The sequence below is a fragment of the Protopterus annectens genome, chromosome 9.part0 (genome assembly GCF_019279795.1).
Source record: "Protopterus annectens isolate FY-2018-M chromosome 9.part0, PAN1.0, whole genome shotgun sequence".
NCBI classification, from domain to species: domain Eukaryota; kingdom Metazoa; phylum Chordata; order Ceratodontiformes; family Protopteridae; genus Protopterus; species Protopterus annectens.
In genome coordinates this window covers 324,809,039-324,820,998 of record NC_056743.1, presented here as the reverse complement: position 1 = coordinate 324,820,998, position 11,960 = coordinate 324,809,039, and the positions used below count along the sequence as shown (strand labels likewise).

The following is an 11,960-nucleotide window of genomic DNA, read 5'->3' as shown; positions in this document are numbered from 1 at the left end:
AAAAGGTTTTGGGGATGTGGTTGTTAATCACCCTTTGGATAAATATACCTTATAAAAAAAAGTCATTTCCTGCTGCAGAGAAAAAAAGGCTCCAATGTAAATGCCAAGAGATACAGCATCATCCCCTTCAGAAAGGAGAAGCACGCTGCATTTTACTGCACTTAAAGCACCCTATTGCCATATGGATCAGTGATCTTGGCAAATGGGTTGATAGTTCCCTCTCCTTTGACCATCATGTGGTGATTGCAGACAGGAAATCCTTTTACATTTGCAACTAATTGTCTAGGGAGTCTCTTCTAATACCATACTAGTCAGACCCATTATTGGACATATATACACATGTGACTGGCTAAGCATATTAAAAGTGAAAAGCCACAGAAGCTTTTAACAGAAAGGATCTATGGTCTCAAAAACCTTGGCTACTAGGAGAGACTTGAATCCCTTTCCCTATATTCAGAGTCACTTATCACGATCCAATTATTCTTTTCTTTTTCTTTTCCAAACATCTTTATTAAATTTACACATATGACAAAGGCAATCTTACATTTATATAAAGAAAAAACATACAAATTGACATCACTTTAGTTGCAAACAGTTTACATCACAGACACCACTGAAACAACTGTTGTCAACACTTATAAACCATCCAGTCATTGTCAGTTAAGCATTCTATAGTTCATTCAAATCCTGCCTCAAACCTCGTTCCTGCTCTGCATATATTGTTCCCACAATTCCCATTTATTTCCTATGTAGTCTGCTCCTTCCCTTTTCTAAAGACCCCAATTCCAGTCGTTTTCTCTGTCACTATACTCACTATTTCTAGTAAAGTTGGTCTAGACTTTGATTTCCATTTTCTAGCAATTGCTTTTTTGGCAGCCACCATAATTAGACTCAGCAAGGCTTTAATAAGTCTAGGCAATTCCGATTCTGTAGCACAACTCAAAAAAATCTTCTCCCCAGTCAGTTTAATCTGCTTACCCAGCATCTTAGACACAGTGATCCACAGGGAATAGCAAAAGTCTGCCAGCTCATCACACTTCCAAAAAACATATTCACAGTCACCTCTTTCTTGCCTGTCACACATCCAACATTTGCTACCCACCTGAGAAAAAATTCTTTAGAGTCTACTGGGGGTATAAAATACCTGTGTAAGCACATCCAGGCAAAGATCCTAAATCTTCTGGACTTTGTTGCATATTTGGGAGATATACACATCCCCCCATTATTTCCTTGTAAATTGCTTATGCAATCTCTCTTCCCAATCATTTCTATGCTCTTCTGATTGACTCAATTATCATGCAGTATTTTATATGCTTTACTAATTATTCCTTTAACAGCAGCTTCTGTTCTAGATTCTATTAAAAACTCTACCAGTGCTGGTCTTTCATTTAGGAGCCCCCTATTTCTTTCTCTTTGCCTATACTCTGATATGACTCCTTGATAAAGAAGGCAATCGCTAAACTGCAGTCCAAATAAATTCTTGGCCTCTTCCCATTCTATTACCTTTCCCTTTCTAGTTATTTGCTCCCAATACCTTGGTTCCTTTGCCAGTTTTCTCCAATAAATTCCAGCCCCCTCTTGCCTATTAACTGTATTCTTGACCACAGTCCACACTAAAGTTAAAATCTCTTCTCCATTTTCATGCTGGTTTAGTTCTTAGAATACTCCCTGCTATTTTATGAATATAATACTCTATGGTTTTGGCTGTTCTTAACAGTCTATAAACAAAATTCCAATCTCTGTTTATTTCTTGAGCATCCTCCCTGTGTCAGCATCATTCCTTTCCACTTTGAATTCTAGTTTTCTGATTGTGCTATGTATAAGAGCCTTAACTGTGTTGCTCTAAAATACCCCCTCAAATTAGGTAATCTTAGTCCACCTTGTTCTACTGGAAGAATCAGCTTATCCCATTTGACCCTTGCTGTCTTCCCTTCCCAGATAAAATCCTTCAACTCTTTAATTGCTACCCACAACTTCTCCTCCGGTTGATAAAAGTACGCCTGATCTGTGTACAAGACTAAAGGGACTAAAACATTTTAATGGCTTTTATTTTAGTATCCATATAACAAAACTTCCAGTTTCTCAATTTTTATATTATCTTCTGTTTAGTTTCTTCCCACATATCCTTAGCTGCCACCACAGGGTAATTTCTAATCCATTCTCCTAAATACTTCATTTTATCATGTCCCCATAAATATGGATATTGTTGGACCAATTCATATGTGGGTAGGGATCCAATTATTCTTGACCTTTTCCTCAGCAACTCATTCTGCAGGCAACACCAGAAACTGAGAAATAAAAACCTTCATCAAGAAAAATAAAACATTTTCAGACAGGTTCATCACACAGTGTCTCACCCTGCTGTAGCATAGATCCTGACACATCAAGCAATGTAATTCCCTGTTATCCTTTAAACATAGCATGGACAGTTGGATGGGTGCCACTTGTTGGGTTTTTCAGCTTTTCCCGGTTAGGGGTCGCCACAGCGGAACTCCAGTCTGCTAATGATTGGCAGTAAATTTTTATGTGCAGAGTTGCCGGCTCTGACGCACAACCTTCAACAAAGGTACGCCCATTCACGCACGTCTCCACACAGAAGACGCTCTAGCTGAGAATCGAACAGAATAATGTCTTACTGGGAGGCAACAATGCTACCACAGCACCACCACCGCAGTAGGACTTATAAGAATCACCCTTCGTATAAAGGATGTTAGAGTCTTAGGATGGGTACTGGTAAGGAATGCATGATCTCTAGTCTGACTTACCTTGTATATCCTACAATCCAAGCTGTGGTTGCAAAATATTTTCACCTACTGCAGCTTTACCTTTGGGTGTAAGAAGGTCATGATTCCTTGATGGGACATAATTTTTGCTTTTGACTATTGATATGAATGAACATAGATAAGGGGGATCTAGAGTCACGCCTAAGCATTATAAAGGATGTGACATGCTAAACAGTTTGCAGGATGTATGCAATGGGGAGGGGATAAATGCATAGGTTTTACAGGTTCATAGGTGTATACCAGCCTAATCACCACTAGGGCCTTCATAAGCCTAGTCAAGCAAACCAAATGTAACCCATGAGTTATCGTGCCTTACACGTTATTTTAAAGGGTGCATGTTAGGACCTGATTTAATGGCTCCCTCTGTCTGTAGGTGATAGGGGGCTAAAGCTGGAGCTGAATTTGTCAGCCAGAAGATTTGCTACATCTCCCAGTTCCATGAATGTGACTCCATTTACCAACAGTTTGGCACACTGTTGTGTGCTGCCTTTGAGGTTTTGGACGCAACAAGAAGGTCTTATGGTTGCCCATGGCCTAAGATGATAACTACCTCAAAATTTGCTTTGCTAGACTTAGTTCTGTCTATTGTCTGATGCCAGAGCATCTTTTTTTGGTATAGCACTTCCCAGTTTTACCAGGTAAGGTTTTAATAGAGAGAAAAGCAGCACACAAGCAGGCCCAGGTGTCCACAGTACAAAAAATACAAAATCCACCAAGAAAAGCACTGAAGAAGCTGAAAAAGTTATTTTTTAGCGTAGTTAAAATTTAGTGTTCGCTATTTGTCCCAAAGACCATCAGAAATGATCAAATTACACTTCCAAATCACTTTTAAACCATTCAAAAACATTTGACCAATTATGTTGTCTCATTAATAAATCAATGAAATACATAAAAGCATTTAAAGACATACTACAAAAAAAGTACATCAGAATACATCCATACAATTTACACTATTTAAAACACAAGGGCATTTACCCCTGTATAGTAACTTTAGTAATTTTCCGATTTTTTAAAAAACATTTAATGTTCACCATATCATTCAAACCAGGGAATAAATAAGAAGCAAGTTTAATCTGCCATTCTGCCTCTCTTTGTTCAACACAATTTCTAAAATCCCCTCCCCTAATATCACGCTTTACAACTTCCAAAATTGAAAAAGTAAATTTCTTCCAATTAAAACAAATCAAAGAATGTTTAAAAAGGGCATTGTTACTATTTTTTTGTTTTTATACCATACATATATTCTAATACCCTTTTCCTTAAACATCTGGTAGACATACCAACATAAAGCCTGGGCATGAACACATCACAAGATGCACTATTCCTGTTGTACCACAACTAATTTTCCAGGGATGGGTATAGTATACTGCAGATGTTTCAAAAATGCATAGGGACCCTCAGAAATAAATCTGCATGCCTTACACCCTGAACATACCTCCAGTTTCACCAGAAGTAAGGGTTGGCACAAAAGTATTGTTTTCTAACATATGTTTAAAATTTTGATTTTTCTTCTAAGCAAATTGGGGGGCCTTTACCAAGAACTTTGGATAGATCTGCATTACCCATAAGTACATTCCAATTCTCAGTAATAATCTGACAAATGAAGTTGCTATCTGCATTCATGTCCAAGCAAAATCTAGGACCTTCTGCCCCTTTCTCTTATGTGTTTGTGCCCCTACATACATCCTTCTGGACTTTAGCAAAACCTCTTAACAGAATAGGAGGAAAATCTGTCCATCTCCTATGAATAACCTCTTGAACCATATTGTCAAGTAGGTCTCCAGGGTAACCTTTTTCTAAAAAAACTCCTTTATGAGGTTAATTACCTCCAAAAAAACAGAATCTTCCACTATCATTTGAGATGCTCGAATGAACTGTCCTCTGGGAATGTTTTTCTCATGAAATAAGGGTGGCAACTCTTAAAATGGACATAGCTGTTACAGAACATACTCTTGAGATGAATATTACTCAAAAACACATTCTTATTACTGTCCATTATCAAGTTAACATCCAAAAAGAAAACATTGTTGCCTATTTCACCCACCACAAGCTTTAAAAATGCTGTGCTAGCACTTAAAAGCTCCACAAACTCATTTACATTAAAGTTGTCCTTATAAACTATAAATAACAAATCATCTGCAAATATTTTATAAAAGATAATTTGTTCTGAAAAATGAATATGTGGCAGTATGTCAATATCCCACCAACCTAATACCAAATTTGCATAGGTTGGACCAACAGTGGCCCCCATGGCCACCCCTTGTAATCATTTATAAAATTGGCTGTTAAACACAAAGAAGTTATCCAATAATAAATCTAACAAAGCAGTATAAGTAATAATGCTATTACTACTTAAACATGTATGCTTCTCCATAAACCATCTTACACAGTCAACCCCAACATCTTTAGCAATGCAAGTGAATAGGGAAACATCAACAGTGATCATCAATACATTCTCCACCCTCAAATCTGAGGAAGAAAAGAAGGACCTAAGCTGGCCCAAAAAATCCCAAGAATCAGCTATATAGGATGGAAGCTGCTTTAACTAGTGGGTTCAACGCTGAATCTAGATACATATAAATACAACCAGTGGAACTGGGTCTAGGTTAGAAGATCGACAGCCGACATCACTGACAACGGATTAGCGGGCGCCAGATGATCGACACTTGGAAGACCGACGCTACGGATGAACATGCCGACGCCAGGGATAGTGAGTTGGAAAGAAGGCTGTGTGAGTATGTGGTGGTGACGGACGTTAGGGTGCGAGTGAGGTAAGTGTGGATAGTGACAGTCTGTGGGGATAGGGGTGGGTTAAGTGAGTTAGGGTTAGGGCGCGGGTTAGGTAAGTGTGCGGTAGTGGTATGTTTTGGGTTAGGGGCGGGTTAAGTGAGTTAGGTTAGCGCGGGTTATGTAAGTGTGCGGTAGTGGTATTTTTGGGTTAGCGGGTTAAGTGAGTTAGGGTTAGGGCTGGTTATGTAAGTGCGTAGTGGTATTTTTGGGTTGGGGTGGGTTAAGTGAGTTAGGGTTAGGGCTGGGTTAGCTGAGTGTGCGATAGTGACGGACCTTAGGGTAAGGGCTTGGGTTAGGGTTGTACATAGTTGTGTGTGTGAGGTTTAGTGTGGGTTTGTGAGGAGTTTGGTGTGCTTGTGTTCTGTATGTGGTTTTTGGATAAGGGGATGTGTTTTGTTAGTTGATTGTTGTTATTGTGGTGTGTGCAGTGTATGGGGTTTCGTGTTTGTGGACCGTCGGTTACTTGTTTGTCGGGCATGTGAGGTGTCGTGTTTATGGTTTGTCGATAATGTGGTGTCGATGTTTTTGTTGTCGGTGAATGTGGCTGTCGATCTTATGACCTACATCCGTGGAACTACCTGAGGCTGATATAACAGGTCTAAATGGAGGTTTTACAACACTTTTGTGAAGTTTGGGAATTCCAAACATTACACCCACCTTAGGATTATCCATACATAAAATTTCCAACGCTTCTCTAGTTATTTCAGTATTCACAAAAAAAATCATACAATGTACTATGAATGCAAGCATAACTTTTAACAATTTAAAACTTCATAACTTTCCTATACTCCAATGCATTTACTAAGTTGGAAGTTGTTAAAAGTGATCTTGGGGGGAGGGGATTTTAGAAATTATGTTGAACAAAGAGAGGCAGAATGGCAGATTAAACTTTGTGTCTTATTTATTCCCTGGTTTGAATGATATGGTGAACAGTAAATGTTTTTTTAAAAAATAGGAAAAATACTAAAGTTAATATGCATGGGTAAATGCCCTTGTGTTTTAAATTGTGTAAATTGTATGGATGTATTTTGATCTACATTTTTTGTAGTATGTCTTTAAATTCTTTTATGTATTTCATTGAATTATTGAGACAACATAATTGGTCAAATGTCTTCTGAATGGTTTGAAAGTGATTTGGAAGTGTAATTTTATCATTTCTGAAGTCTTTGGGATGAATAGCGAACATTAAATTTTAACTACTCTAAAAAAGAACTTTTTTAGCTTCTCCAGTGCTTTTCTTGGTGGATTTTGAGGTAAGGTTTTAACTTTTTTTGTGTACCCAAGAATATTAATCTGGCTTTCTCAGTATTTACTTGAAGATGATTACTTTGCAGCCAATTAGAGTTTGTCAAGGACTTTTTGAAGTTTTCCACTATAGTTACAAGCTGGGAGATGATGTCAAGGCCTTCAGCATACAGAATTCAGTCAGGAATTAAAATCAACTGGAATGTGGTTAATGAAAAGGCAGAACAAACTGGGACTTAAACTGACCCTTGAAAGGTGCCTGTAGAGATGTTATAAGGGGAATTTAAGGCATTGACAGATCTACCAAAAGACTTGTCAAAAATGTAGGGTGAAAACTACCATATTGCTGAGCCAGCAAAACTGGAAGCAGCAAAAAGTTTAACAGCAAGTTGCAGTTTACACTTAAAATAGAACACCTTTTAAGTTTATTTTGAAAACTTTGGCCACCCAAACACATCTAAAAATCAACGTTATTCAACATCCAATAAAAAAATCTGATTCCTCAGCTTCAAAGATGTAATCTTATTCAATACAACCAACCAGTCAATAGTTGCACTTAATAAACCCTAACAGCTGCTTAAATAAGAGCGTGCTTTACAGAGATATAGGACATGTACTCCCTTGCATACAAGATCTAGATAAAAATCTCATATTGTTTGTTTGTAATGAAGACTATATGGTCTGATTTCTTACAACTTAACTCCAAGAAACCACTGCTCAATGCTTTAAAAAAAAAAATAAAGTTTGTGTTATTCACCACCCATAAAAAAATTATCCACCCCCCAATCCTTGCATATCCTTGACTGTGACAGCAATCCTTTGAAATGATCACCCCCCATTTAGAAATGTGGGGATCTGGCTAGATCATTCACTAAACTTTTATGAGCATATAGAAAAGTAGAGAGCAAGACCAATGCACTCTACTTTTCTATGCCAATAACATCTCATTTTCTTTCACATCCAGCAAGGGCTGCTGCTATAGGAAAGGCATCCTCCTTGCTCAACTTGAGTATGGTCTACCCTTGTTTTTAACTGCCTCTGCCAAAAGCAGTGCCACCTTTCAGATCCTCTGCAATAAATTGTTGATTCATATCTAACTCACCATGGAATGAACACCAGTGTCTTACTCTTCAAAGCTAAGTGGTTTCTAGTACAGGCCGGGTCAAATCTTATTGGTTCCTTACTCTTCAAAGTACACAAATCAGATACTCCATGTTCTGTCTTTTCCAAACATTTTAATGCCACTCAAGCCTACAACCTAAGACGCCAAACCAGTCAGTCCTTCCCTTCAAACACCTCCTTTCAGGCTGCACTCTACTAGCCACAGCATCTACGCCAAATCTATGACAATCACTTCCTCTTGATGTAACTAATCACACAAACTACTCCCTGTTCAATGCACAGTTCAAACAATAAACCATATGAATGCAACTGTCCATCCAAAGATATTTCACCCAATCCAATATCTCCAATTAAGTAGTACCTTTACCTCCTACATACCTGAGCCACCTGATTAACTTCCTCAGTCCAAAACTGAGTAAGCAAACCACACCCATACTGTTCTAAATCCATTATGCATTATCTAAGTCTGCCCTTCATCTTCCTAATTTGGGTATTACTGTGAAACTCCCCCACTTCTACTCCTGTGTGAATGGAGTTGCCCCTTTCTATTCCACTTACTAACTGTACAGTTACTTAGCTGGATATTCTATGGATACATTGTCAGATTTTCTATGCTTAGTTATAAACGTAAATCATGTATCTGTATGCTGTACATTGTTTTGTTACATTATGATGTAACCTGGGATGAGCCTGCAATTGGTCAATAAACCACACTACTAAAAAAACTTTTATACATCTGTATCCCATATAGTTTTGTGATAATGTTTCTGGTTTCATTTTTTTATGTAGTCTGCACACATTTTTCCAGCAAATCCTAGTTCTGCTTCATTCAAGCAACACACGCATAGCATCTTCCTGCATTTTACGCCACACTTTACCAGTAACTTTTCCATAGTAGTTCTCCACAAAAATCTGACCACTCGAACACAATTTTATATTCTTATTTTTGCTTTACCTTTTCGCTTCTTTTATCTACCTAAGTAAATAAAGTTAAATAGAGAGGACACAGATTACTGCATTATTCACTAATTGAACTCTATGCTTTCTAATGGAATCTGAAATAATCTGTTAATACAACTCTGGCAGTAATTAGATACTATATTCAGAACTGTTGCCCAGACAACAGAATGCATCACTAGAATACAGTACAAGCTCCAATCACTACATCAGCAATAAACAGAAAACAAAAACATAAATAGATTTATCATATTAATAGGGCTATAACAGAAACAAACAGACTTCAGCAAAAAAGCTGAAATAATTAACAGCACAGGTTATCAAGTCTCCAATTTAAGCCAGAGAACTGCATACAAAGCATTATACTGCCTTATGTCAATATGTTGAATATGACTGTCTGCATACTGACAGAAGGTTTTATAATTTCAGAACCTATTTTGTCTGAAAATATCAGGTCAACTAATCAGACTTAAACATAGGAGTGTTAAAACTATAGTTGGAATGGAGATGAAGCCACACTGATCCATGTAAAATCACAACATATGTCAAGTGGAAAATAACTAGCTAGCATTAACAATACAACTTTTACCTACAAAAAATGTTGTCCTCATAGTATAAATAAAATCCAGCATTTAAATACAAAACTACTTAAAGTATTAATATAGGGAGCATTCACTGCAATGGTAAATTCAAACTAATGTAAACTCTACAACCAGATGCACTGCCTTACAAATATGCATCTCAGTAGACAAAACCAGACCAATAAGTCATAGAAACCATGTAATGACAATCAGGGACATATACACTGCCTCATGCTATTTTCAAATTACCTTTAAAGGATAAAACAATGTATTATACTATTTTAACAGTGGGATACATTAAACATATCTTCATAGCTTTGTAAATCTAGGTTTTCCAGACAAAGATTAGATAAAAATCAAAATACATTTTTAACTTTTGACACAAGAGAATGTACTCTTAGAATGGTTTCACATGAACAGAACCAGTGGTAAAGCAAACTGTTTTGGAGACAAACCTATACTGCCACATTAAAAGTATCATTTGGAATACCACATACCCAACCCAAAATATTGCTAGTTTCTAGAATATGCTCCTCTTGTACATCAGAGTACTTCTCTAAATCTTTTTAAATAGTCTCAATGATTGGATAGGTGACAGCAAATTCTCCTCTGGGACATGTGGGGGGTAATATATTTTATGACAGGTACTATTAATCTCTCCCAATATTGGGTGATAGGACTGAACTTCTCAATGGTCTCCTCAGCCATAAGGTTAGTAAGACATTAAACAACTTTGAGGAAGCACTGCAATAGCACTACTTATTTAAAAACAGAAGCTCAAATTTACGGGTAGAATTAGGAAGCAGGGTGGTTATGGAAAAGAATACAGGACTGAAATTATACAGTAGAGGCTGAAACAGATTGTGAAGAAAGATTTTCTTTTTTTGGGGGGGGGATTATTTGACTGTACAGTGTTTTTGAATAAGTTGTGCTCAGCTCATGCATTATGCATTTGGGCTTACATTGCAAATAAGCAAATTCATAGTCAAGTTACAGCATCACACTATTTCTCAGTTAATAGTTAAAAATGTCACTAGAGAATGCCCCACCATTAGAATGTGATGTACCTATGGAGACTTAATAAATTTATTCGGGTAAAGATGATGTTATTATGCTTGTGATTGTTGAAATTAATTCTACAATGACAAAGTCTACACATTTGGTTTTTGAAGGTGAAATCAATGATTTTAAAAAGTAAAACTAAATGCAAATTAGTAACATTTATCAACTTTTTGATATCAATACTTAAAAACTACCCCTAGATTTTCACTCTTCTTTACCAATTTTTAGTCCTGTTCCAAAGTTTGGGATAGGAGGGTGAGCGCTATACCCTAAGGTGTTGCAAGTGTTGAATGCAATGGGTTGACCATACACTAAACACATCTGGGATGAAAGTAGGCACTTCTGCTCTACTTTAGAGGTTTTTTTTTTTTTTGGAGTGGGGCAGTGGGGCAGGACGTGGTAATCCACCTTCTAATTACAGAAAATGAGTCAATACTTAAGGCCAGAAGGTAGACTTAAGCTCCTACGTGTGCTAAAAACACCCAAGACACTGTTCAAAATTAACCTGTTTTTTAGTGGAAAGGATGGTGTTCCCCATTTAGCTGTACTCCCCTCTTCAACTTTGAATGGCTTACAAAAATTCCTCTCAAAAGTTCACAAGTACTAGGCTTCCTGCCCCTGAAGTGCTTCAAATAATCACCGATAAATGTTTCAGTTATTTTCCTCCCCTCAAGTATTCTTCTGAGCATAAACTGTGGACTTGTGGTAGATAGCCTACGTGACTGTCACAAATCTCACACATATGTATTTCTTTGTCACACTTCTTACCAAACAACCTCTCCAACATTGGAAGATATTAGATAGCGAATAAACTGCTTCATATTGTTGTAGATGGCTCTGCCCTCCTCCACAGCTGCTACAATGCTGGCAAAGTTGTCATCAGAAAGCACCATTTCTGCTGCTGATTTAGCCACTGCAGTACCAGAACCCATGGCAATGCCAATTTCAGCTTTCTTCAAGGCAGGAGCATCATTCACTCCATCACCAGTCTAAAAGGAAGGAAACTATTTATTAATGAGAAACTCAATCTTTAATGACTTTAAACTTAGTAGGAAAAATGCATGCACAACTAACTTTCACTTTATGTAGGCTTGCATAATGAAACTGTATGACATAACAGGTACAATTCAAGTTGCACAGCCAGAGATTTATTATTTCCTTGCAAAACAATTGGACATAATACAAAAGTTAATAAATCAAGCCAGAAGCTAGGAATCGAGCTGTATAAAAAGGCCCTCAAAGCCATGTGTAACAAGTGTTTTGCATTAGTCCAGCATTCTTAAATGGGTTTGCATAAAAGGTGGAATCTACCTGTTTCCAGACAGTGTACAGCAGCACTAAACACAAAAGCACCAGTTTGCTCATATCAATCTTAAAATATTAACAAATAAAAGCTATAAGGAATGTTCAAGTTACTCTG

The 11,960-nt window shown here is 37.2% G+C and overlaps 1 protein-coding gene across 1 annotated transcript in view; it reads right to left on the bottom strand.

Moving 5' to 3' along the window:
• Nucleotides 1-11,960, bottom strand: part of ATP2A3 (ATPase sarcoplasmic/endoplasmic reticulum Ca2+ transporting 3) — a 1,260,930-nt gene that overhangs the window by 200,670 nt on the left and 1,048,300 nt on the right. The window contains exon 15 of the mRNA XM_044082905.1: nt 11,309-11,529. Coding sequence (XP_043938840.1) covers nt 11,309-11,529 — 221 coding nt within the window. The remainder of the gene's footprint in view (nt 1-11,308; nt 11,530-11,960) is intronic.